Source organism: Polypterus senegalus, chromosome 2 (assembly GCF_016835505.1).
Source record: "Polypterus senegalus isolate Bchr_013 chromosome 2, ASM1683550v1, whole genome shotgun sequence".
Classification (NCBI taxonomy): Eukaryota; Metazoa; Chordata; class Cladistia; order Polypteriformes; family Polypteridae; genus Polypterus; species Polypterus senegalus.
The window spans coordinates 319,025,644-319,048,104 of NC_053155.1; the positions used below are offsets into that span (position 1 = coordinate 319,025,644).

At 46.3% G+C, this 22,461-nt stretch overlaps 1 protein-coding gene across 10 annotated transcripts in view; it reads right to left on the reverse strand.

Annotated features, from left to right (window-relative positions):
- The window catches only part of stxbp5l (syntaxin binding protein 5-like), a 565,552-nt gene that overhangs the window by 16,446 nt on the left and 526,645 nt on the right, over positions 1-22,461 (reverse strand). For all 10 annotated transcript variants that reach the window (XM_039745949.1, XM_039745947.1, XM_039745945.1 and 7 more), the window contains 2 exons: positions 16,270-16,627; positions 12,859-13,024 (listed from right to left, as the gene is read on the reverse strand). In XM_039745949.1, the coding sequence (XP_039601883.1) occupies positions 12,859-13,024; positions 16,270-16,627 (524 nt within the window). The remainder of the gene's footprint in view (positions 1-12,858; positions 13,025-16,269; positions 16,628-22,461) is intronic.

A 22,461-nucleotide genomic window follows, 5' to 3' on the forward strand; every position in this document is an offset into this window, starting at 1 on the left:
CACCAGGGGACAAAGAACGTTTGGACCAATGCTCCCTGAAGTTATATCACCAGTTCTGTCCCATCTCTATTTGTAATACCACAGCACGCGTCATCTCGTCTTTTGTTGTGGGTTTACACTTTGAAAAACGAGAATGCGATGCAAACGCAGCCCGCGATTCAAAAAATTTCTCTGCCTACCTGTTTGTCTCGTCTGACGGTAGCTGAAAAGCAGCATCAGGGGAGAGCAGCCTGAAGTACAGCAGCTGGTGATCTGTCGTGTCCAACAGCGAGCCATGCCGTCTTGTGAAGTCCAGCAGCCAGATCGGCTCTCAACGGATCAATGTCTGTGTATTTATCCCACGCGAACCTTGCCGTAGATAAATAGGCTGTGCGAAGGCACTCAACTGGCAGCAGATCCGCTGGCGCGGCATCGGCTGGTGTTTGATCAGCTGATGCCGGCTTCTCACTCTCTTGCTCGATCTCCTGATCACTGTCAATAAAATATGATTCTGAAAAATCAGAGTCCGACTTCGCAATAATGCACAAAACATTGTCTGCCGAGTGTTTTCTTTTCTGCACTCACTTCGCTCCCTTGTCACATGTCGATGCCATCTTGCCATTGTTTACATTTCACAGCTCACGCACACGCTAGGATTAGTTGCCGAGTCAACGAGTCTAACATTCCTCCAAGCACAGAGGGAATGCCAGTGATGTGACAGTGAGATTTGTCGCCATTAACAGCTGATTATCGCCATCTATCCCTGGATGTCGACTTTATTCGACATGCGCCATCAACGCCTCCTGTCGACAAAAGTTGATATCCGCCCTAAAAGAGTTAAAACACTGCTGATGGTTTACAAAGCCTTCAATAATCTGCTCCATCTTATATCTCAGAATGTCCGACACCTTATATTCTAGATCGTAACCTCAGATCTTCAAATGAGGGTCTGCTTAGAATTCCAAGAGCTAAACTTAAAAGAAGTGGTGAGGCGGGCGGGCAGGCGGCCTTCTGCTGTTATGAACCTAAAATCTGGAATAGCCTGCCAATAGGAATTCACCAGGCTGATACGGTGGAGCACATTAAAAAACTGCTAAAAACACGTTACTGTAACATGGCCTTCTCATAACTTCATTTTAGTTTAATCCTGATGCTCTGTATATTCAATTAATTATCATGACTATTCATGGTGGCTCCAGAATCCGTACTCATCCCTACTTTATCTGCTGTTCTTTTTCCAGTTTTCTGGGGTGGCAACCTTGGACCAAAACCACCTGATCAAAGCACCGTGATGTCCCTCCATGGATGGATTAAAGGCCAGAAGTCCTCATGACCGTCATCATCAAGTCCTTCCAAGAGAACCCTGAATACAATGAGGACTGATCATTGATGTTAGGTAGAATGCCTAGAGGGGGCTGGTCAGGTGGTCTTGTGGCCTCGGACCCCCTGCAGATTTTATTTTTTCCCCAGCCATCTGGAGTTTTTTTGTTTTTTCTGTCCTCCCTGGCCATCGGACCACCTTACTCTTACTCTATGTTAGTTGGTGTTCTCTGATTTTAATTCTTACTTTTGTCTTTTATTTCTCTTTTCTTTATCATGTTGCATTATTTGTATGAAAATGTGCTATAGAAATAAATGTGGTTGTTGTTCACAAGAATGGCTGTGAAGAGTTTGTGGATTCGTGAGATGGACAGGACCATTCATTGTAGGATATGTCCTTCACGATCATGACCAGAGAACAAGAAACCTAAGCGTTTAGCACCTCTTAGAATCAATCAATCAATCAATCAATCAACATTTATTTATATAGCACATATTCATACAAAAAAATGCAGCTCAAAGTGCTTTAGAAGGATCTGTAGGCCAGACGGCTACAAGAATTAAGTCAATTAAAAGAGAGAACAGCACACGGATTGTGAAATCGATTGGAGTAAAAGCTGCAGCCATTGGGTCCCCCAGGACTAAACTTGAAAACCACGGCAGGCGACGAGGATACGTTCTGTTTTTTGTGTTTAATTAGTTATTTACTTCTGCTAGCTCATTGTCTGGCCTTATTTATCTATTAAGTCAAGTGGCTTGTTTACTCTCAAATTATTTCGAAGTGATTTCTAATTAGCCACAGCGGCATTTCCAGGTGTTCTGCCACGGCAGGAATTAAAAAAGAAACAACTCTTTGAAATGCCAGACTGAATAACTAGCAGTGCAGTGGGTTCACAGCACAGGCAAAGCCCACCCGCCTTTCTTTTTTTTTAACAACGCAAAATTTCCCGCAGCAAAAAAATAAACTGGCAAAAAAAGGGATCAGGAGATGGGGTGAAATATAAAATACAGCAAAATCAAGAAAATCAGACACCAAAAAACAAAGTGACAAAATGGTCAGAACAGGCCTCAAAATGCATAAAAAACTGGAAACAGGCCACATCCCAGGCAGCCTGACCCCCACACTCAAAAGGCTTCGGGCTTCCTAATAATAATAATAATAATAATAATCTCTCTATTATAATAAAAAAAATTCGTGGGTCGAGATGTGAACTTCTCGGAAAGAAGACACTTTGACGTCACACGAGACTAGACTTTACAACCTTTGGAAGCGAGGCCCGTCACACCCTACTTACAAACAATTTAAGACAAGATCATCTAATCTAATCTAATCAAGATCATCTGATCATCTAACCTCTCAGTTGTTGAAATGCTTTCGGCAGACACCCTCCATGTGCTCCCAGCTCTTAAAAATTTGACACGTTCTAGATGGCACGTCAACGACTACGTGAAGAAGAAAGAGCAGCGCGTCGAAAAGAGACACGAAAGCGTTGGAGAGAAACGAAGGCAAAAAGAGAACAATAATAATCAATGTGCAAATTCTGAAAATAAGGAAAGTTATAACACTGCACAACAAAGGGTTTGCTTTTTGAACACTGTTGGGTGTTTCTTATAGATTTCTGGGTGCTGATCACGAATATCACCTCACAATGCACCCATCATGTACCGCCGTTTCAGTGTCGTCATGATTTTTTCTTCTATTTGTATTGTCAGGGATGCCAGGGGTTATGACCCGGCCGGGACGCCATGAGGGACCGGATGTGGGTCTGTGCCCACCCTGGATCACGTGGGGGTTGCCTTCCTGGTTGCTTTGGGGGCCACGGGTACAGGGCATGGAAGCTCCACCCTATAGGGGCCCGTAGTCACCGCCAGGAGGCGCCCCAATGCCTTGGGGACCTGTTACCCCAGCACTTCCTGGTGTGGCGGGAAGAATTAGGACGGCGCCCAGGGAGCTGCCGGGAGGACAGCCGGCACTTCCGCCATGCTGGGACGTGGCCAGAAGAGGAATGCCAGGAACACCTGAGGCTCATCTGGGGACTCTATAAAAGAGGCCGTCTCCCATCATTCGAGACTGGAGTCGGGGGGTGAAAGGACGAAGCTCAGGAGAGCTGTGGAGGTGGCCCGAAGAAAAGGCATTGTGGCCAGGACTGTGTGTGATTGGGGTAATTGTGCACGTGACTGGGGTCTGAGTGACCAATGAACTGGGGTCTTTGTGACCATATCATTTGTATATAGTGTAAATAAACATGTGGTGGTTTGATAAACAACATGTCCGCCTGTCTGTGTCCGGGCCGGGTTCACAGTATCCAAACATTTTCGACCCCGTAAGTGACTTATCAACAATGGTTTGTGCAGCCTGGGCATGCCCTGGTATGGAATCAGGGCAGGGTGGAAGTTGGCATCCTGGGCAGGTCTGAACGAGCTTGACGCTGTCTCAGCGCACTATAAAGGTGGCTTGTATACACCGATCCTGCTCATTGGTTAATATCGATAGTCAGTGTGTATGTCGATTATCAGTATAGTAAAGTGTAGTATCTGTAGCAATAGAACAGCAAGTAAGCTTGATGCCGTACTTGCACATCAGAGACGTTGGATGACTGCTCTTGTGTTTCGGCTGGTGATCAACACATGGAATGGGCGCCTCACGTTGGCTGTGCGACATGTGCTGTCAGTCTGAGAGCCCGGCTCAGAGGCACTCAAAAGACGATGCCGTTTGCTGTTCCGATGATATGGCGAGAACAGAAAGACCAAGTGACGGAGCGTTACTTCTGTTTGACTAATGCACAGGTGTCGAACTCCTCGGTCCTCGAGGGCCGCAGTGGCTGCAGGTTTTCATTCTAACCATCTTCTTCATTAGTGAGCCATTTTTACTGCTAATTAACTTCTCTTGCCTTCATTTTAATTAACTTGACTCCGGCCCCTTAGTTGTCTCTTTTTCCTTAATTAGTAGCGACATCAAACCAGCCACCATATGACCATGCCCATCACACAATAAATTGTATTCTATTGTATAATGAATGGATGTTCTTAACATCAGCCGCCATATCATACATATTACATACCAGGGATTTTTCCTGTCTTACATCCAAACCCGCTGGGCTGCGGTAGGCTCCAGGTTTCCTAAACAGGTTTAGATAATGTCGTATACAGTATATATCGTTCTTCACCTCAGATGCTGTCGTTTTAATGCCTGTACTCCTCTGACCTGCTCTTGCTCTGCTCATTATGGGTTTACTGTCCTTTATGTTGGGCTGTTCAAGACTCACCACCCCTAACCTTCACACCACAAGCTCGTTTTTCTTTGTTTTCCTCAATACAGCCTGGTGGGGTCTGCACTCCGATTCAAGTCTAAGAGTCCTGTTCTTCCTAAGCCCCCATGATTTTCATGAGAAAATATTTTAGAAATTATAAGATTGTGTGAAAATTATTCATATTCGGTATCGAGTTTTGATGATGCTTGTTTTGATGCTTGAACCGTCACCTTATTGTGGTGGAGGGGTTTGCGTGTCCCAATGATCCTAGGAGCTCTGTTGTCCGGGGCTTTATGCCCCTGGTAGGGTCACCCAAGGCAAACTGGTCCTGGGTGAGGGATGAGACAAAGAGCGGTTCAACAAACCTCCAATGAAGAGCAAAAACTTTGGACAACGCTTTCCCTTGCCGGACGCTGGTCACCGGGCCCCCTCTGGAGCCAGGCCTGGAGGTGGGGCTCGATGGCAGCGCCTGGTGGCCGGGCCTGCACCCATGGGCTCGCCGGGCACAGCCCGAAGAGGTAACGTGGGTCCTCCTCCCCATGGGCTCACCACCTATGGGAGGGGCCAAGGAGGTTGGGTGCAATGTGAGTTGGGTGGTGGCGGCGGGACCTTGGCGGTCTGATCCTCGCTACAGAAACTGGCTCTTGGGACGTGGAATGTCACCTCTCTGAAGGGAAGGAGCCTGAGCTAGTGCGCGAGGTCGAGAGGTTCCGCTAGATATAGTCGGACTCACCTCGACGCACAGCTTGGACTCTGGAACCAATCTCCTTGAGAGGGGCTGGACTCTCTACCACTCTGGAGTTGCCCCGGTGAGAGGCGCCGAGCAGGTGTGGGCATACTTATTGCCCCCACTGGAGCCTGTGCATTGGGGTTTACCCCGTGGACGAGAGGGTGGCCTCCCTCCGCCTGGGGAAGGGTCCTGACTGTTGTTTGTGCGTATGCGCCAACAGCAGTTTGGAGTATCCACCCTTTTGGAGTCTCTGGAGGGGTTGCTAGAGGGCATACCTTCTGGGATTCCCTCGTTTTGCTGGGAGACTTCAATGCTCACGTGGGCAATGACAGTGAGACCTGGAAGGGCGTGATTGGGAGGAATGGCCCCGATCTGAACCCGAGCGGTGTTTTGTTATTGGACTTCTGTGCTCGCCATGGATTGTCCATAACGAACACCATGTTCAAGCATAAGGGTGTTCATATGTGCACTTGGCACCAGGACACCCTAGGCCTCAGGTCGATGATCGACTTTGTGGTCGTGTCGTGGACTTGCGCCATATGTCTTGGACACTCGGGTGAAGAGAGGGGCGGAGCTGTCAACTGATCACCACCTGGTGGTGAGTTGGCTTCGATGGTGGGGAAGATGCCGGTCAGACCTGGTAGGCCCAAACGTGTTGTGAGGGTCTGCTGGGAACGGCTGGCAGAGTCCCCTGTCAGAAGTAGCTTCAACTCCCACCTCCGCAGAACTTCAACCACGCCCCGAGGGAGGTGGGGACATTGAGTCCAATGGGCCATGTTCCGTGCCTCTATTGTTGAGGCGGCTGACCGGAGCTGTGGCCGCAAGGTGGTCGGTGCCTGTCGTGGCGGCAATCCCCAACCCGCTGGTGGACACCGGCGTGAGGGATGCCGTCAAGCTGAAGAAGGAGTCCTATAGGACTTTTTGTCCTGTGGGTCTCTGGAGGCAGCTGATAGGTACCGCAGGCCAAGCGAACGCTGCTTCGTTGTTGCTGAGGCAAAACTCGGGCATGGGAGGAGTTTGGAGAGGCCATGGAGAACACTTTCGACGGCTTCGAGGAGATTCTGGTCCACCGTCCGCGCCTCAGGAGGGGAAGCAGTGCAGTGTCAACACCGTATATGGTGGGGATGGTGCGCTGACCTCACTTCGACGCTAGGGTCGGTGGGAGGAGTACTTCAAGACCTCCTCAATCCCACTAACATGCCTTCCACGAGGAAGCAGAGCCTGGGGACTCTGAGGTGGGCTCTCCCATCTCTGGGACTGAAGTCACCGAGGTGGTCAAAAACTCCTTGGTGGCAGGGCCCCGGGGTGGATGAGATACCGAGTTCCTTAAGGCTCTGGATGTTGTAGGACTGTCTTGGTTGACACGCCTCTGCAACATCGCATGGACATCGGGACAGTGCCTCTGGATTGGCAGACCGGGGTGGTGGTCCCCTCTTTAAAAGGGGACCGGAGGGTGTGTTCCAACTATAGAGGGATCACACTCCTCAGCCTCCCTGGAAAAGTCTATTCGGGGTTCTGGAGAGGAGGGTCCGCCGGATAGTCAACCTCGGATTCAGGAGGAACAGTGTGGTTTTCGCCCTGGTCGCGAACAGTGGACCAGCTCTTCACCCTTAGCAGAGTCCTGAGGGTGCATGGGAGTTTGCCCGACCGGTCTACATGTGTTTTGTGGACTTGGAAAAGGCATTCGACCGTGTCCCTCGGGAATCCTGTGGGGGTGCTCGGGAGTATGGGGTACCGGACCCCTGATAAGAGCTGTTCGGTCTCTGTACAACCGTGTCAGAGCTTGGTCCGCATTGCCGCAGTAAGTCAGCCCGCTTCCAGTGAGAGTTGGACTCCGCCAGGGCTGCCCTTTGTCACCGATTCTGTTCATAACTTTTATGGACAGAATTTCTAGGCGCAGCCAGGGTGTTGAAGGGGTCCGGTTTGGTGGACTCAGGATTGGGTCACTGCTTTTTGCAGATGATGTTGTCCTGTTTGCTTCATCAGGCCGTGATCTTCAGCTCTCTGGATCGGTTCGCAGCTGAGTGTGAAGCGGCTGGGATGAGAATCAGCACCTCCAAATCCGAGAGCATGGTCCTCAGCCGGAAAAGGGTGGAGTGCCCTCTCAGGGTTGGGGGAGAGATCCTGCCCCAAGTGGAGGAGTTCAAGTATCTCGGGGTCTTGTTCACGAGTGAGGGAAGAATGGAGCGTGAGATCGACAGGCGGATCGGTGCGGCATCCGCAGTGATGCGGCTCTGCATCGGTCTGTCGTGGTGAAAAAGGAGCTGAGCCGTAAGGCAAAGCTCTCAATTTACCAGTCGATCTACGCTCCTACCCTCACCTATGGTCATGAGCTATGGGTAGTGACCAAAGAACAGATCGCGAATACAAGCGCTGAAATGAGTTTCCTCCGCAGGGTGTCTGGGCTTTCCCTTAAAGATAGGGTGAGAAGCTCAGAGTAGAGAAGAGGAGTCAGATGAGGTGGCTCAGGCATCTGATCAGGATGCCTCCTGGACGCCTCCCTGGTGAGGTGTTCCGGGCACGTCCAACCGGGAGGAGGCCCCGGGGAAGACCCAGGACACGCTGGAGGGACTATGTCTCCCGGCTGGCCTGGGAACGCCTTGGGATTCTCCCGGAAGAGCTGGAAGAAGTGGCCGGGGAGAGGGAAGTCTGGGCCTCTCTGCTTAAGCTGCTGCCCCCGCGACCCGACCTCGGATAAGCGGAAGAGAATGGATGGATGGATGGAAAACAAAACCAGACAGTAAACCTTGTGGTGTAGTAAGCTTCTACTAACATCTGTGAAGTGTACACTTCTGTCTGATTGCGACACAAAAGTAAACTCCGGAGGAGCTCAGTGCCATCATTACTAAAACTAATAGATATAAAAATGAAATAGAAATGTCTTTGTGAAATTAAAACTAACCTAAAACAAAAAATACACGATGAAGGAAAACTAAAACTAAACTGAATTTACAAGTAAGGTCAGAAAAAATATAGAAGTAAAAACTAATATAACAAGGCAAAACTAGAATAACCTTGATCTCGACTTTTTTCCACCAACTCTGAGCAATGTCCAGTATAGGGAAAGATTTCATCAAGATATAAAGGGGTTGGAAAACTAATATTGGGAAAAATTCACTCCGAGCATGATGGGAGACTACTGTTGGTTCTTGCAAAGAGAGACGGACGTGCGGTACGAGCACAAAAGCGAGGGCCACCGACATTTCTGGGCACGCTGACCTCACTTTTACTTTGTCATCAATAGGTTCACCGACAAAAGCGCGATAGACATATGCGCCCCGACAAAACCGCAACTGACAAATGCACGCCGACAAAATGACGATGTGGGTTCTGGCTCCACACTCCCATTGCTGTACAGGAAGCCCGGAACCCAACACCGTCGGTAATGTCACCGATGAGCTAGTCAGTGTAGGCAATGACAACTAAGCAAGGGGATGGTACAAAAAGTGCAGAAGTGCTTTTATTAAAATGAATTCAAAACAGAGTGTTCAATAAATAAAGTGCAGTGCAAAAGTTCTTCAATAAATAAATAATCCGTTAAAACGTGTGGAGGTAAAAATTCAATAAATAGAACAAAACAATCCTTTAAAACGAGGTGAAAACGTTTCTTTGGAAGCAGCCTTTTAAAATGAACAACAACAAGCCCGGAGCCTTCTTTTGTGCTAGCGTCTCACCTGCTTCTCCCGGTTGGGCTTTGCAGCAGGCGCGACGCTCTCTGCAGCCGCCCTCTACATCTCACGCACGAGACTGGAGACCTCCCGATTCCTGGCTCCGGTCTGGCTCTCGTCCCAGCCTCGGAGGACTTGGTTTCCACCAACAGCCAGGTCGCCCACGTTGGGGACTCCACCACCAAGCCTCCCGACTTCCGCAGCCAGCCATCCTTCTCTGGTTACTCCCGCTACCTGGGGCCTCATGTATAACGCCGTGCGTAGAACTCGCACTATAACATGGCGTAAGCACAAAAGCCGAAATGTGTTTTTACGCACAGAAAACTCCAGATGCAGGAATCTGTGCGTACTCCAACTTCCACGTTCTTCCGCTACATAAATCCCGATCAGCGTGAAAACTAACGCTCGTGCACGCGCATTTTGTAACACCCCAAATCCTCCCAGAATTACGCCTCTTTGAATATGCAAATCAATATAAATCGCCCTTAAGCTCAGCCTTCTGTGAAAAGACAATGGGAAAAGCACGGGGGAAAATATAACGATTTCAGCGAATACCAAGTGGAGGCAAAGGAAAAACATACTATTTGTTCAAATAAACCGTGGTATGATCAACAAAATGAAGTTGATCGAGTGACATAGCGTGTTGGAGAAACTTGAAAGCTCACGTTCACAAAGTTGCACAGAGCCGGAAATAAAAAACAAGTCACATATCAAAGTTGCCGTGAAAAGAAGAGTTGTAAGCCCACCGTCTGAGTGTCATATGAAAGTTTATTAGGGTACAGAGAAAAAAAGGCACACGGTGGGGAAAAAACATGAAATGTCAACTTCAATCTCGACATTTCCACTTTAATCACGTAGTTTATTTTGTCATTTAGTAGAACATCATAAACTTCATCTTAAAATTGTTTAATTAACCAGTTTCTCAAATCACATCGTAATTAAAGTAGCACGTTAAATGCTTTGTTTTGTATTTGATCTTCTACTCGTATGTGCTCTGTGTGTGTGAATCACTACTTGCTTCTTAAACCGGCTCTCTTCCTCCAACTGGACACAGAGTCCATGACATTCGTGATATTACAGCTCTCTGAATAACTAAAATACTGAGATGTATACGTGATGTCATTTTCATGATGATAGGAGTTAAAGCACATTATTAAACATGTGTTTCACTTCGATGAAATAATTTATTGCAGCAGTACTCAGGGGCGGCTCTTGGCTTGTGGTGACACTGGGCAGAGAAAGAATCGGTGGCTCCTTCGCCAATGTCAATATGGTAGCTTATGCACGGTGGATGGCCACGTATGTTGCAGACACTGCATAGCCGCCTCGTGCTCATGACACAAGCATTTAACTTTTGTCGAAATTTGTCGCTGCGTTTTTAGCTGTGTTGTTATTTTCTCTTTCTGTTTTATATTCAATATATATTGGCGTAGCCGTCACTGCAGTCCTTGCTTTTCTCTCCCCAAGTAGCCGATCGCCACACAATCAGCTCTGTAATAGACGTCAAGCCATCTGTAAGCTTAGCGCCGATTCTTCAAAACGTTTAAAGAACATTGAAATATCTTCGTAGTACATGTTTAATTATTCTATCCTTCACGACACTCCCAGTGAAGAAGATTATTTAAATGAAGTTAAAGTTTTATCTGTATAATATAATAAACGTATTTTGCTGCATTTCACCTTAAAAATGATATCGTCATCATATGTAAATACGCGCTTTATAAAGTGGCTCAGGTTGTGCGATATTATAACTGTAGTGCAAGTTTACAGTGAGGTGATTGTACTTATAAGTCCTAACAGTTCTACAAGGAGCACTTGATTGAGTGCATTTAAAGTTCTTGAGATGAAACTGTTTGTGAACCGCGAGGTCCGTACAGGAAAGGCTTTAAAACGTTTTGCAGTGGCTGAGACAGCGTGTCCTTAAAGCTGTATACTGATAATTCTCTTTCTGATCAGCTGCTGCTGTGATTCACACTCAGATACAGTGATATAAATACTCCGAGTGGTGCAGTGAGAGGAATATGGAAAAAGATGATCCGCTGTGGCAACTCCTAACAACAACAACAACAACAAGAAGAAGAAGAAGGAGAAGAAGAAGAAGAGTAACAATGCTAAAGCACGTCTGGTATTTGGACTACTATGGCTGTTCCCTGGACCATTATATTGTTACGAGTTAATTACAATCAGATGCGTTACACTAATAAACAATATGCGGTTAGTTTCAGTGTATTTATAAAGCCGTGTCAGGAAAATAAGGAGTAACCACACAGGAACAGTAGCACTGCTTTGACGCTGGGTGCCGCCAGTCTGCAAAACCGAGCGGAGAACTTGCGTACGACAAGACATGAGGTACCGTGGAAAAGTGCGTGGATTTACGCCAAGTGTAGGTTTTATACATCGCGATTTGAACGTGGAAGAGTTCTTACGCAACATTTCTGTACGTATGCACCGTTCATACAGGAGGCCCCAGGTCACTCAGAGCACTCATTCGCTCGCTCGCTCGCCCGCCCGCTCTTCGCGGCTCTCTCTCTCTCTCGCACCGACCTGCTTCCTCTCTCGCTCCCGGTAACCTCCGTCCTTTCTCCTTCTTTCGTTTCATTCTCAACATCCCTCCTAACCGACTCGCGCTAGTGATGGGTTGTTTTTGAACGAATCTTTAATGTGACTCGGGAAGAACGAGTCGTCTCGTTGGAGTGATTCGTGCATTTGCGCAACTTCCTATAGTTTCTGTATTGGAATTGATTCACCTGTTTCGAGTTTTCGGGTTTTTCGAGTTGTTCGTTCATCACGTGGCAGCCCCATAAGCTTAACCAACTCAGCCTGAGCCGGAAACAGAATTGAACGAAATGACTCGAAAAATTATTCGTTCATTTTGCTGAACGAGACTCAAAGGTCCAAGTCGGTAAAATGATCCGATCTTCCCATCACTAACTCGCACTTCTTTTAAAAGAGCGAGGGGCCATAGCAGCCCATTGGCCACGGGAACGAATCACAGATGTGGGCAGGTCCTTACCTGTGCACTCGGTGAGAAACGGCCACACCGCAGAACCGCCCCGTGGCTTGCTATGGCCCAACGACTCCTCGCTAAGCCGCCGCGAGAGCGGTGATTATTTATTAAAAACGCCCTTTGCTAAACGAGCTGTGGACCCGCTATACCACAAGGCCAAGAGAGTGGGATGCCCTTGCAGCAATTCTTCCTACATATGCAGGGCGTGATCTTAAGGACTATCTGCGTGCCATGCTGATGGCAGGCCGCGTCTCATAATATTGACTTCTAAAATAAACACTATTATATATGCTTTAAACTAGTAATTCATGTTTAATGAAACTTTCGCGATTTTGTCGGCGCGTTTTAATCGCCACTATTTTGTCGGCGTGCATATGTCTATCGGCCAAATGTCGGGTCACACATAAATATACTTTAACGTGTCCCTGGTATCGTCTTCTGGTTTGTTTTCTGAATAAACACATCAAAACAATTTTGGTGGGACAAAGAGAGTCCAAACTCCAGATATCGTGTTGATATCTTATATTGAAATTCAAAAGTGTCAAAACATCAATGATGTGCATCTCAAAATCCTGAGCTGCTAGCTTATCATATATGAGATCAGTGTAAAATACGCAATGAAGAGCCTCTCTGAAGTTTCCAGTGGCAAACAAATTTTTTTTTTGTAGACCAGTGATATATTGTATTGCTGGGATTCACTTCGTCTTCCCTACAACACCCTCCTCTGAACAGATGGATGGGCTACAACTCTGGACTGTTTTTCAAATCCTTTGAGAAGCTGGTTCCTCTACTGCTCCACTGGTTATTGGTCCCCATACTAGCTTTCCCAGATCTAAACCCTGGTGACACGGTGACAAACAGGACACACCGATTGAAGCAGAAGCCCCACCCAGTGAGCCGTACCTGCAGGTTATCACACATGTCCTGGCTGTATGTGATGCGCTGGATCTCTGTTGGAGAGCTCAGGTACAGCGCTTGTCCTCCGTTCGTGAAGCAGAAGGTGCGTGCGATCCTCATGTCGGTCAAAGGCAAGTAGTTGATATCCAGCAATGGCCGGAGACTGGGCAGGCTGAAAGGACAAAAAAACAATCAAAGAAAAGCAGCTGAACGTACGGTCGACGTCAGAGGAACAAGCCATTCATAGGTAGAGAGCCCTGCAGAAGAACGTGCCCCCTTCCTGGTTATTGAAACAGTTTGACACCTCTGGATTACCAGAGGGTTGCAAGGTGGCGCAGTGGGTAGCACTTCTGCCTCGCAGTAAGGAGACCCGTCTGGGTTCTCTTCTCGGGTCCTCCCTGCGTGGAGTTTGCATGTTCTCCCCGTGTCTGCATGGGTTTCCTCCCACAGTCTAAAGACATGCAGGTCAGGTGTATTGGCGATTCTAAATTGTCCCTAGTGTGTGCTTGGGTGTGTGTGCCCTGTGGTAGGTTGGCACCCTGCCTGGGGTTTGTTCCTGCCTTGCGCCCTGTGCTGGCTGGGATTGGCTCCAGCAGACCCCCGTGACCCTGTAGTTAGGATATAGCAGGTTGGATAATGGATGGATGGATGGATTACCAGAAGGCTACAGATGAGGTCCCACATGAGGGGCCGGAAGGCTGGAATTCAAGGTGTAATGTGGGGATGGCTACAAAACTGGCAGAGGTTTACGGGACAATGAGGTGGTGTTAAAAGCTGTGAGTCTCAGTGCTGTGGTGCCTTTATAATACAGGCTAGCGCAGAAAAAAGGGGAAATTTTGGACCTGGGTGTTGGCGATCCCGGGTCGTGGCCAGTTGTTTGGGACCAATGTGACCTCAGTTAGGACCCCTTGCCATTCATTATAATGGAGCAGCGGAGTGGTGCGCAATGATTGTTCACTGTGAGAGGCTTTTATAAGAATGGTGACAGTGTGAATTTTGGCGTCATTACCAGTTAGAGCGGGTGTCTCGTCTGCTCATGAGATTACAACACGGGTGCGTAATTTCAAAGAAACGGGTTCAGCCTCAGAAAAGAAGTCCCCTGATGGAGCCATTTCACATACTGCCTGATATATCGATGGCAGCTATTCGACGATTGTTCTTGGAAGGCACATCATTTCACGCAACGGTGACATTCCATGGCCTCCGAGATCCCCAGATGTCACTGTTTGTGAAAACCAATACTGTAATACAACTGTAAGAATTGAATTTGCACACAGCAGGTGACCAGGTAGTTGTTCAAAGCAGCCCAACTTTATTATCGTTTGTGCTTGTGTATTCATGTTTTTATGCTTAAAGTCTTAAGGCGTTATTTTATTTTTGACTATGATAAAAGAAATTTAGTTATGTTACAGCAAAAAAATTATATAAAGCTTCAGAGAAAATGTCCTATTTTAAGGCGTAATCATTGTTTTGTTGTTATACTCGGGCCAAGGTTCCTGTTGATAGCAAACTTGGGGTTCAGAATGAAAATGAATGAGCACCCTGGTACACTCCTGAAAACTCAACGCTAACAGGACTGTCAATCAATCAGGGGGCGGAGCTAATTGAGGATATTTAAGGTATCAATGTTTGTCACGTCCCATTAGAAACTGAGTGTAACCAATCACGTTGAAGGTTTTCTGATGATGTCATGAATTCCTTAGAATTGGGATCTGATCGATGAATTGTATAAACAGAGGCCGGAGGACGCGCCTTTCCTTTGTAGCTCTTGCTAATAAAACGTGCTGCGAGTGTTGCCTCTTGCAAGACTGGGATACTAAAGAAGAATGATTGATGCTTTCTCCTGCCTGTGTTCACTACCTGGACTGGACACCTGACGGGGTTGTCCATTAAATTACTTCCACAATAACTGCATAGGGACAGCTCCACATATGGCTGCTAACGGCGACAGCTGCATAAAGACAGCTAAATAACAACAACAAAAAAATGGTAGGTGGAGAATTCCTGTAAATAAAGCAACCCCTTTGACTTAGTTGTGCTCAGTTTTTTCACTGCCTTGACTTTTTGGGCTTTCATTTGTGATTATTTCAATTAATGCTTTCCTCAAAAAGGATTTTACATTTTTTTAAAAGATAAAATTAATATAAGCAATTTTATGATCAGTGTTTTTGTTTACTAATTTTTCCCGTAGTTATCCTGTCTCCTAAATTGAATTTTCGAATGAGCCTGAGCCCAATCTTAGTCCTGTGTGGGTCAAAAAAGCCTACCATTTGCATTTGGGGATAGGCTGCCTGGTGTGAGGCCTAGGCCTCTCCTGATCAGGATTTTTGTTTGCTAATTTTTTCCATAAGCCAGAGGTTTACAGTTATCCTGTCTCCAAAATGGAATTTTTGAATAAGCCTGAGCCCAATTTTAGTCCTGTTTGGACCAAAAAAAACTGCCATTTGGGTTTGGGGATAGGCTGCCTGGCATGAGGCCCTGGGCTCTCCTTATCTGGATTTTTGTTTGCTAATTTTTCCCATAAGCCAAAAGTTTTATAGTTATCCTGTCTCCAAAATTGAATTTTCGAAATAATCCTGAGCCCAGTTTTATTCCTGTGTGGGCCAACAAAGCCTGCCATTTGAGTTTGGGGATAGGCTGCCTGGCATGAGGCCATAGGCTCACCTTATCAGGATTTTTGTTTGCTAATTTTTCCCATAAGCCAAAAGTTTTATAGTTATCCTGTCTCCAAAATGGAATTTTTGAATAAGCCTGAGCCCAATTTTAGTCCTGTTTGGACCAAAAAAACCTGCCATTTGGGTTTGGGGATAGGCTGACTGGTATGAGGCCCAGGGCTCTCCTTATCAGGATTTTTGTTTGCTAATTTTTCCCATAAGCCAAAAGTTTTATAGTTATCCTGTCTCCAAAATTTAATTTTCGAATAAGCATGAGCCCAATTGTATTCCTTTGTGGGCCAAAAAAGCCTGCCATTTGAGTTTGGGGATAGGCTGCCTGGTGTGAGGCCTAGGCCTCTCCTGATCAGGATTTTTGTTTGCTAATTTTTTCCATAAGCCAGAGGTTTACAGTTATCCTGTCTCCAAAATGGAATTTTTGAATAAGCCTGAGCCCAATTTTAGTCCTGTTTGGACCAAAAAAACCTGCCAATTGGGTTTGGGAATAGGCTGACTGGTGTGAGGCCCAGACTTCGCCTGATCAGGTTTTTTGTTTATTTTGGGGCCAGTTCAAACTTTTGGCTAAAACTCAATAATTTTCTTTTTCCTATTTCCAGTTTTTCTGCTGCATGAACAGACACCCCTGCTGTGAAATTAATGACACACAAACAGGTTCCATTATACATTCTAAATAAATTTCAATCCCGTTTTCGACATGTAGGACGTGTTAGAGCCAGTATCCTGAAAGTAGTTTGTAAAACATTACCTTAGAGCCATGATGTGTCCATTTGCGCAGAAGCAAGCCAGGCAGACGCTATTGCAAAACGTGACGATGTCGGCCCTCAGGACGAACGAGGCCTCCGTGATGCTGTGCACGTACAGACATGTGAAGGAAGGCAGGGCAAAAACTTTGGCTTGTTTCTCTGAACAGACCACCGCAAACTGATAATCCCCCGTATCCTGAGACGAAGATGGTGAGAAATTGACGAGTTTCCGGCGGCGAAGCTTTTCGTCCTCCGAGCTGTTAAGATCCCGCCACACTTCATAAGGGGGATGAATCAGCGCGCCATTGTAGTCCAAGGAGGAAAACGTCAGCACTGCTCCTTTAAGTGTCAGCACCGTACCTGTTGACATCAAAAACAAGATGGAAGGTAAATAACTGGCGTGCTGTTGATGATGACTCATCATGACTAGTAACAGCTGTAAATGTCGCCCCATATACAGTAGCCCACCTACTTACAGCTACAAAGAGTCCATCACACGGCTGAAAAAGTCTTCGGACCCTTCACGGTTTTATCTTTTATGACGTTGACCTGAGGCCACAGGTCCGCCACGCCCTCGACCCTTTGCAGTTCACATACCAGGAGAAGGTGGGAGCTGAGGATGCCATCATCTACATGCTACACCGATCCCTCTCCCACCTGGACAGAGGCAGTGGTGCTGTAAGAATTACGTTTCTGGACTTCTCTAGCGCCTTCAGCACCATCCAACCTCTGCTCCTTAGGGACAAGCTGACAGAGATGGGAGTAGACTCACACCTGGTGGCATGGATCGTGGACTATCTTACAGACAGACGTCAGTATGTGCGTCTTGGGAAGTGCAGGTCTGACATTGTGGTCAGCAGCACAGGAGCACCGCAGGGGACTGGACTTTCTCTGGTCCTGTTCAGCCAACATACATCAGACTTCCAATACAACTCGGAGTCCTGCCACGTGCAAAAGTTCACTGATGACACTGCTATGGTGGGCTGCATCAGGAGTGGGCAGGAGGAGGAGTATAGGAACCTAATCAAGGACTTTGTTAAATGGTGCGACTCAAACCACCTTCACCTGAACACCAGCAAAACCAAGGAGCTGGTGGTGGATTTTAGGAGGACCAGGACCCTCATGGACGCCGTGATCATCAGAGGTGACTGTGCAGACCTATAAATACCTGGGAGTGCAGCTGGATGATAAACTGGGCTGGACTGCCAATACTGATGATCTGTGTAAGAGAGGACAGAGCCGACTATACTTCATTAGAAGGCTGGCGTCCTTCAACATCTGCAATAAGATGCTGCAGATGTTCTATCAGACAGTTGTGGTGAGCGTCCTCTTCTACGCGGTGGTGTGCTGGGCAGGTAGCATAAAGAAGAGGGACAAACTGGTGAGGAAGTCAGGCTCTATTGTAGGCACAGAGATGAACAGTTTGACATGCGTGGCAGAGCGACGGGCGCTGAGCAGACTCCTTTCATTCATGGAGAATTTACTGCATCCACTGAACAGGATAATCTCCAGACAGAGGAGCAGCTTCAGTGACAGACTGAGGAGACCCCACACTATGAGACTCTTCAATTCCACCCAGGGGGGGTAAACGTTAATATTAGACAAAGTATTGTCTGTTATACCCGCCTGGCTCTCTCTACCTTGCATTTTTTTAACTTGCACTGCTTTTGTTATCACTCTTTAATTTAATATTGTTATTATCAGTATGCTGCTGCTGGAGTATGGGAATTTCCCCTTGGGATTAATAAAGTATCTATCTATCTAATATGTAGTGCCTCTCACATATCTATCTATCTATCTATCTATCTATCTATCTATCTATCTATCTATCTATCTATCTATCTATCTATCATATAGTGCCTTTCATTATCTATCTATCTATCTATCTATCATATAGTGCCTTTCATTATCTATCTATCTATCTATCTATCTATCTATCTATCTATCTATCTATCTATCTATCTATCTATCTATCTATCATATAGTGCCTTTCATTATCTATCTATCTATCTATCTATCTATCTATCTATCTATCTATCTATCTATCTATCTATCATATAGTGCCTTTCATTATCTATCTATCTATCTATCATATAGTGCCTTTCATTATCTATCTATCTATCTATCTATATATCTATCTATCTATCTAATTCACTTCTTCCTTCATCAAACATCACAGAATGGCAAAGCTAAAAAGGACTTTAGAAATGGTTACAAATTTGCTTAAAACAAATAACTGAAATATGCCATCCACTAGTCCACAAGTATCCAGACCCTTTGTTATGACTCGCGTGCATCTCGCTCTGCTGATCATCATTTCTAGAAGCTTCTTTAGAGTCCACCTGTGGTCAACTCAATCAATGGGACCCAGTTTGGAAAGGCCTTCCCACAGTTGAGGAAACACCAAATCTTGGGGGTTGAAGGAATTTCCTGCTGAGGTTAGAGACCCAATTGTGTTGAAGCACAGATCTGAGAAGGCATTGGTCCCATTGAATGCCCCCAGTTGCACAGTGGCCTCCATAATTCTTAAATGGAAGACATTTGGAACATCCACAGAGCTGCCCCCCCTGCCAAACCGAGTTATCATGGGTGAAGGTGATACTGTATATGATGGAGCCATGAGTGGCACACCAAATCACCCCACAGGCATACAATATCTGGAAGACCACCGAATGTAAAAGTGCCAAGTCAGGTGGCCTCATCACACAAGCATACAGAACATATACAGAGAGAGAGAGAGAGAGGGTAGTTAGGAGCAGGCGCACCCACCACATGACAAACCAACTCAGGATCCCAGATTAGGACCCGAGGACAGCCGTACGACGGGTGACACCTCAGCACCACACCAGTTCAGATGGAATGGGACAGTGGGAGTTTTTTTTATGGTGGCTGGAGTGCCAATTCTGCCACCAACCCATAAGATGTTCAGGCAGATTAATGTCATAGCCAAGACGTAGCAATGTCAGGTTAAGGGACTTGCTCAAGGGCCCAACGAAGTAGAGTCATTTTTGGCATTTATGGGATTCGACCGGATTACCAGTGCAGATCCTTTGCCTCAGAGCCACCACTCTGGCCACATATACAGAACCCCCCAATATGTGTACAAATGAGACAAACCAACCAAAGGGAGACTGATAAGGTACAGCTTCAATTATCAGAGCTGACTTCTTGAGGGAAGAGACCTTGGAAAACATCTGGTGCAAATACCCTGAAGAACACCGAAGGCACGCCTGCTGGTGAAGCAACAAAAGATGGAGGAGGAGGAGGAGGAGTGTACAGTTGGTTCACTGGACATGAGGCCTTCATCCCCATTGCAGCCTGTGAATACTCCATCAACTTAAGGGTGCTACAGATTAGGGAACTGCATATCCCAGCTGCCCCTTGGGTATTGCACCATTGGACAGTTTTGTAGGGTGCAGGGGTGGCTGGGAAGAAGGCGGGCCCTTTAACTGGAGGAACCGGCAAGACGTAGAGGAGGAAGAATCACGGTGGTCTGTCTGTCAGTGCCATCACTGTTTCTCCTGTTTGAATTATATGTGGTGGCCCCAGATTAATGTTTTAATTGGATATGAATTCTGTCTCACCACATCATGCTTCCTCTTAGATCTGAGTGCCCCATTTGACACCATTGGTCACAATATTCTTAATGGGTGGGCCTCTCTGGCAGGGTCTTAAATTGGTTTGAGTCTCACTTAACAGGTAGAAAAGTCTTTGTTATTTGTGGTGATTACACTTCAAAGACCCTTGATATTCTATATAGTGGCCCACAAGGGTCTATCCAGGGTCCACTGTTCTTTTCAATCTCCATGACTCAGATTATCTGAAGGCGTAACGTGAGCTACCACAGCTCTGCTGATGACACACAACTGTATTTATCAGTGGCGCCTGATGACCCCGACTCTTTTGATTCACTGACCCTAATCTCTCACTTGTGTTTCTGAGTAGAAATCTTAGTGATTGGCTAAAATGGATATAGTGAGGGTATTAGAAATAAACTTGATCCGTTATGCTTAAAAGTTAAGATGGAGGTAAAGACTTTAGGGGTAACTATTAACTCTGACTTGAATTTTAAATCACATGTTAATCACATCACTAGGACAGCACTTTTTCACTTAAAAATATAGCAAAAATTAGACTCCTTGTATCTTTGGAAATGATGAAAAATGAGTTCACGCTTTTGTTTTCCGTCGACTAGATTACTGTAACGCACTCCTCTCAGGACCACTCAAAAAAGACATCAATCAGTTACAACTGGTGCAGAATGGAGCTGCTAGAATCTTAACTAGGAAAAGAAAATCCGAGCACGTCACCCCAGTCTGAGCGTCACTACACTGGTTACCTGTGCCATTTAGAATTGACTTTCAAATACTGCTGATGGTTTACAAAGCCTTTAATAATCTGCTCCATCTTCTATATCGGAACGTCTGTCACCTTACACTCCAAATCTTAACCTCAGATCTTCAAGTGAGGGTCCGTTTAGAATTCCAAGAGCTAAACTTAAAAGAAGTGGTGAGGCGGGCAGGCGGCCTTCTGCTGTTATGCACCACAAATCTGGAATAGCTGATCGATAGAAATTCGCCAGGCTGATACGGTGGACACTTTAACAAACTGGTAAAAACTCATTATTGTAACATGGCTTTCTCACCGCTTTATTTTAGTGTAACCCTGATATTCTGTATATGCATTGAATTATCATTTTTATCATATCTCCGCAATCTCTACTAACCCCTACTTTCTCTGCTGTTCTTTTTCCAGTTTTCTGTGATCTGCACCACTACCCCCTGATCAGGGCGCCATACAGTCCCTACATTGATGGATTGAAGGCCAGATGTCCACATGACCATCATCATCATCAGATTCTTCAACGTGAAGCATGAAAACCCTAAGGACTGATTGAGATCATTTATTTTAGAGGAGTTGGGTGGTCTCGTGGCCTCGCAAGCCCCTGCAGATTTTGTTTTTTTGTTTTCTCCAGCCCTCCCCGGCCATCAGACCTTACCTTATTCTTTGTTAATTAGTATTGACTAATCTTGTTTTTCTTTCTTCATCTTGTAAAGCACTTTGAGCTCCATCATTTGTATGAAAACGTGCGATAGAAATAAATGTTGTTGAACGCTCTCACGCACCTCCTCATGCCATATTGCTTCAGAACTGGTAGGACAAACTTTATATTTGAACCCCCTACCCCTAACCCTATCTATGAACAGTTGACAGGATCTGCCACTCTCCAAGTTCCCATTGCGTTGGATATGTGGGACTGGTTTATGGACGTTGTCATGAGTGTTGATTGTTGCGTTTTGTATTTGTTATCGCCGTAGGATAAGAGGATTGTTATCTGCTAATCTGTTGCTTATATTTCCTTTTCATTTAATCTATCTCTTAGTTATTTATTTGATTTGCTGTACTCCATGTCTGTTTGCTCTGAGGATGTTGATGGAGAAGTATAGAGAAGGCCAAAAGGAGTTGCATTGTGTCTTTGTGGACCTGGAGAAAGCAAATGACAGGGTGACTGAGAGGAGCTGTGGTATGGTATGAGGAAGTCGGGAGTGGCAGAGAAGTATGTAAGAGTGGCACAGGATATGTAAGAGGGGAGTGTGACCGTGGTGAGGTCTGTGGTAGGAGTGATGGAGGTGGGATTACATCAGGGATCAGCTCTGAGTCCTTTCTTATTAGCAATGGTGATGGACAGGTTGACAGAGGAGATTAGACAGGAGTCTCCATGGACTGTGATGTTTGCTGATGACATTGTGATCTGTAGTGATGGTAGGGAGCAGGTTGAGGAGACCCTGGAGAGCTGGAGATCTGCTCTAGAGAGGAGAGGAATGAAGGTCAGTAGGACCACCAAGACAGAATACATGTGTGTGAATGAGAGGGAGGTCAGTGGAATGGTGAGGATGAGGGGAGTAGAGTTGGTGAAGGTGGATGAATTTAAATACTTGGGATCAACAGTACAGAGTAACAGGGATTGTGGAAGAGAAGGTGAAGAAGAGAGTGCAGGCAGGGTGGAGTGGGTGGAGGAGAGTGTCAGGAGTGATTTGTGACAGACGGGTATCAGCAAGAGTGAAAGGGAAGGTCTAAAGGACGGTAGTGAGACCAGCTGTGTTATATGGGCTGGAGACGGTGGCACAGGAGACAGAGCTGGAGGTGGCAGAGTTAAAGATGCTAAGATTTACATTGGGCATGACAAAGATGGT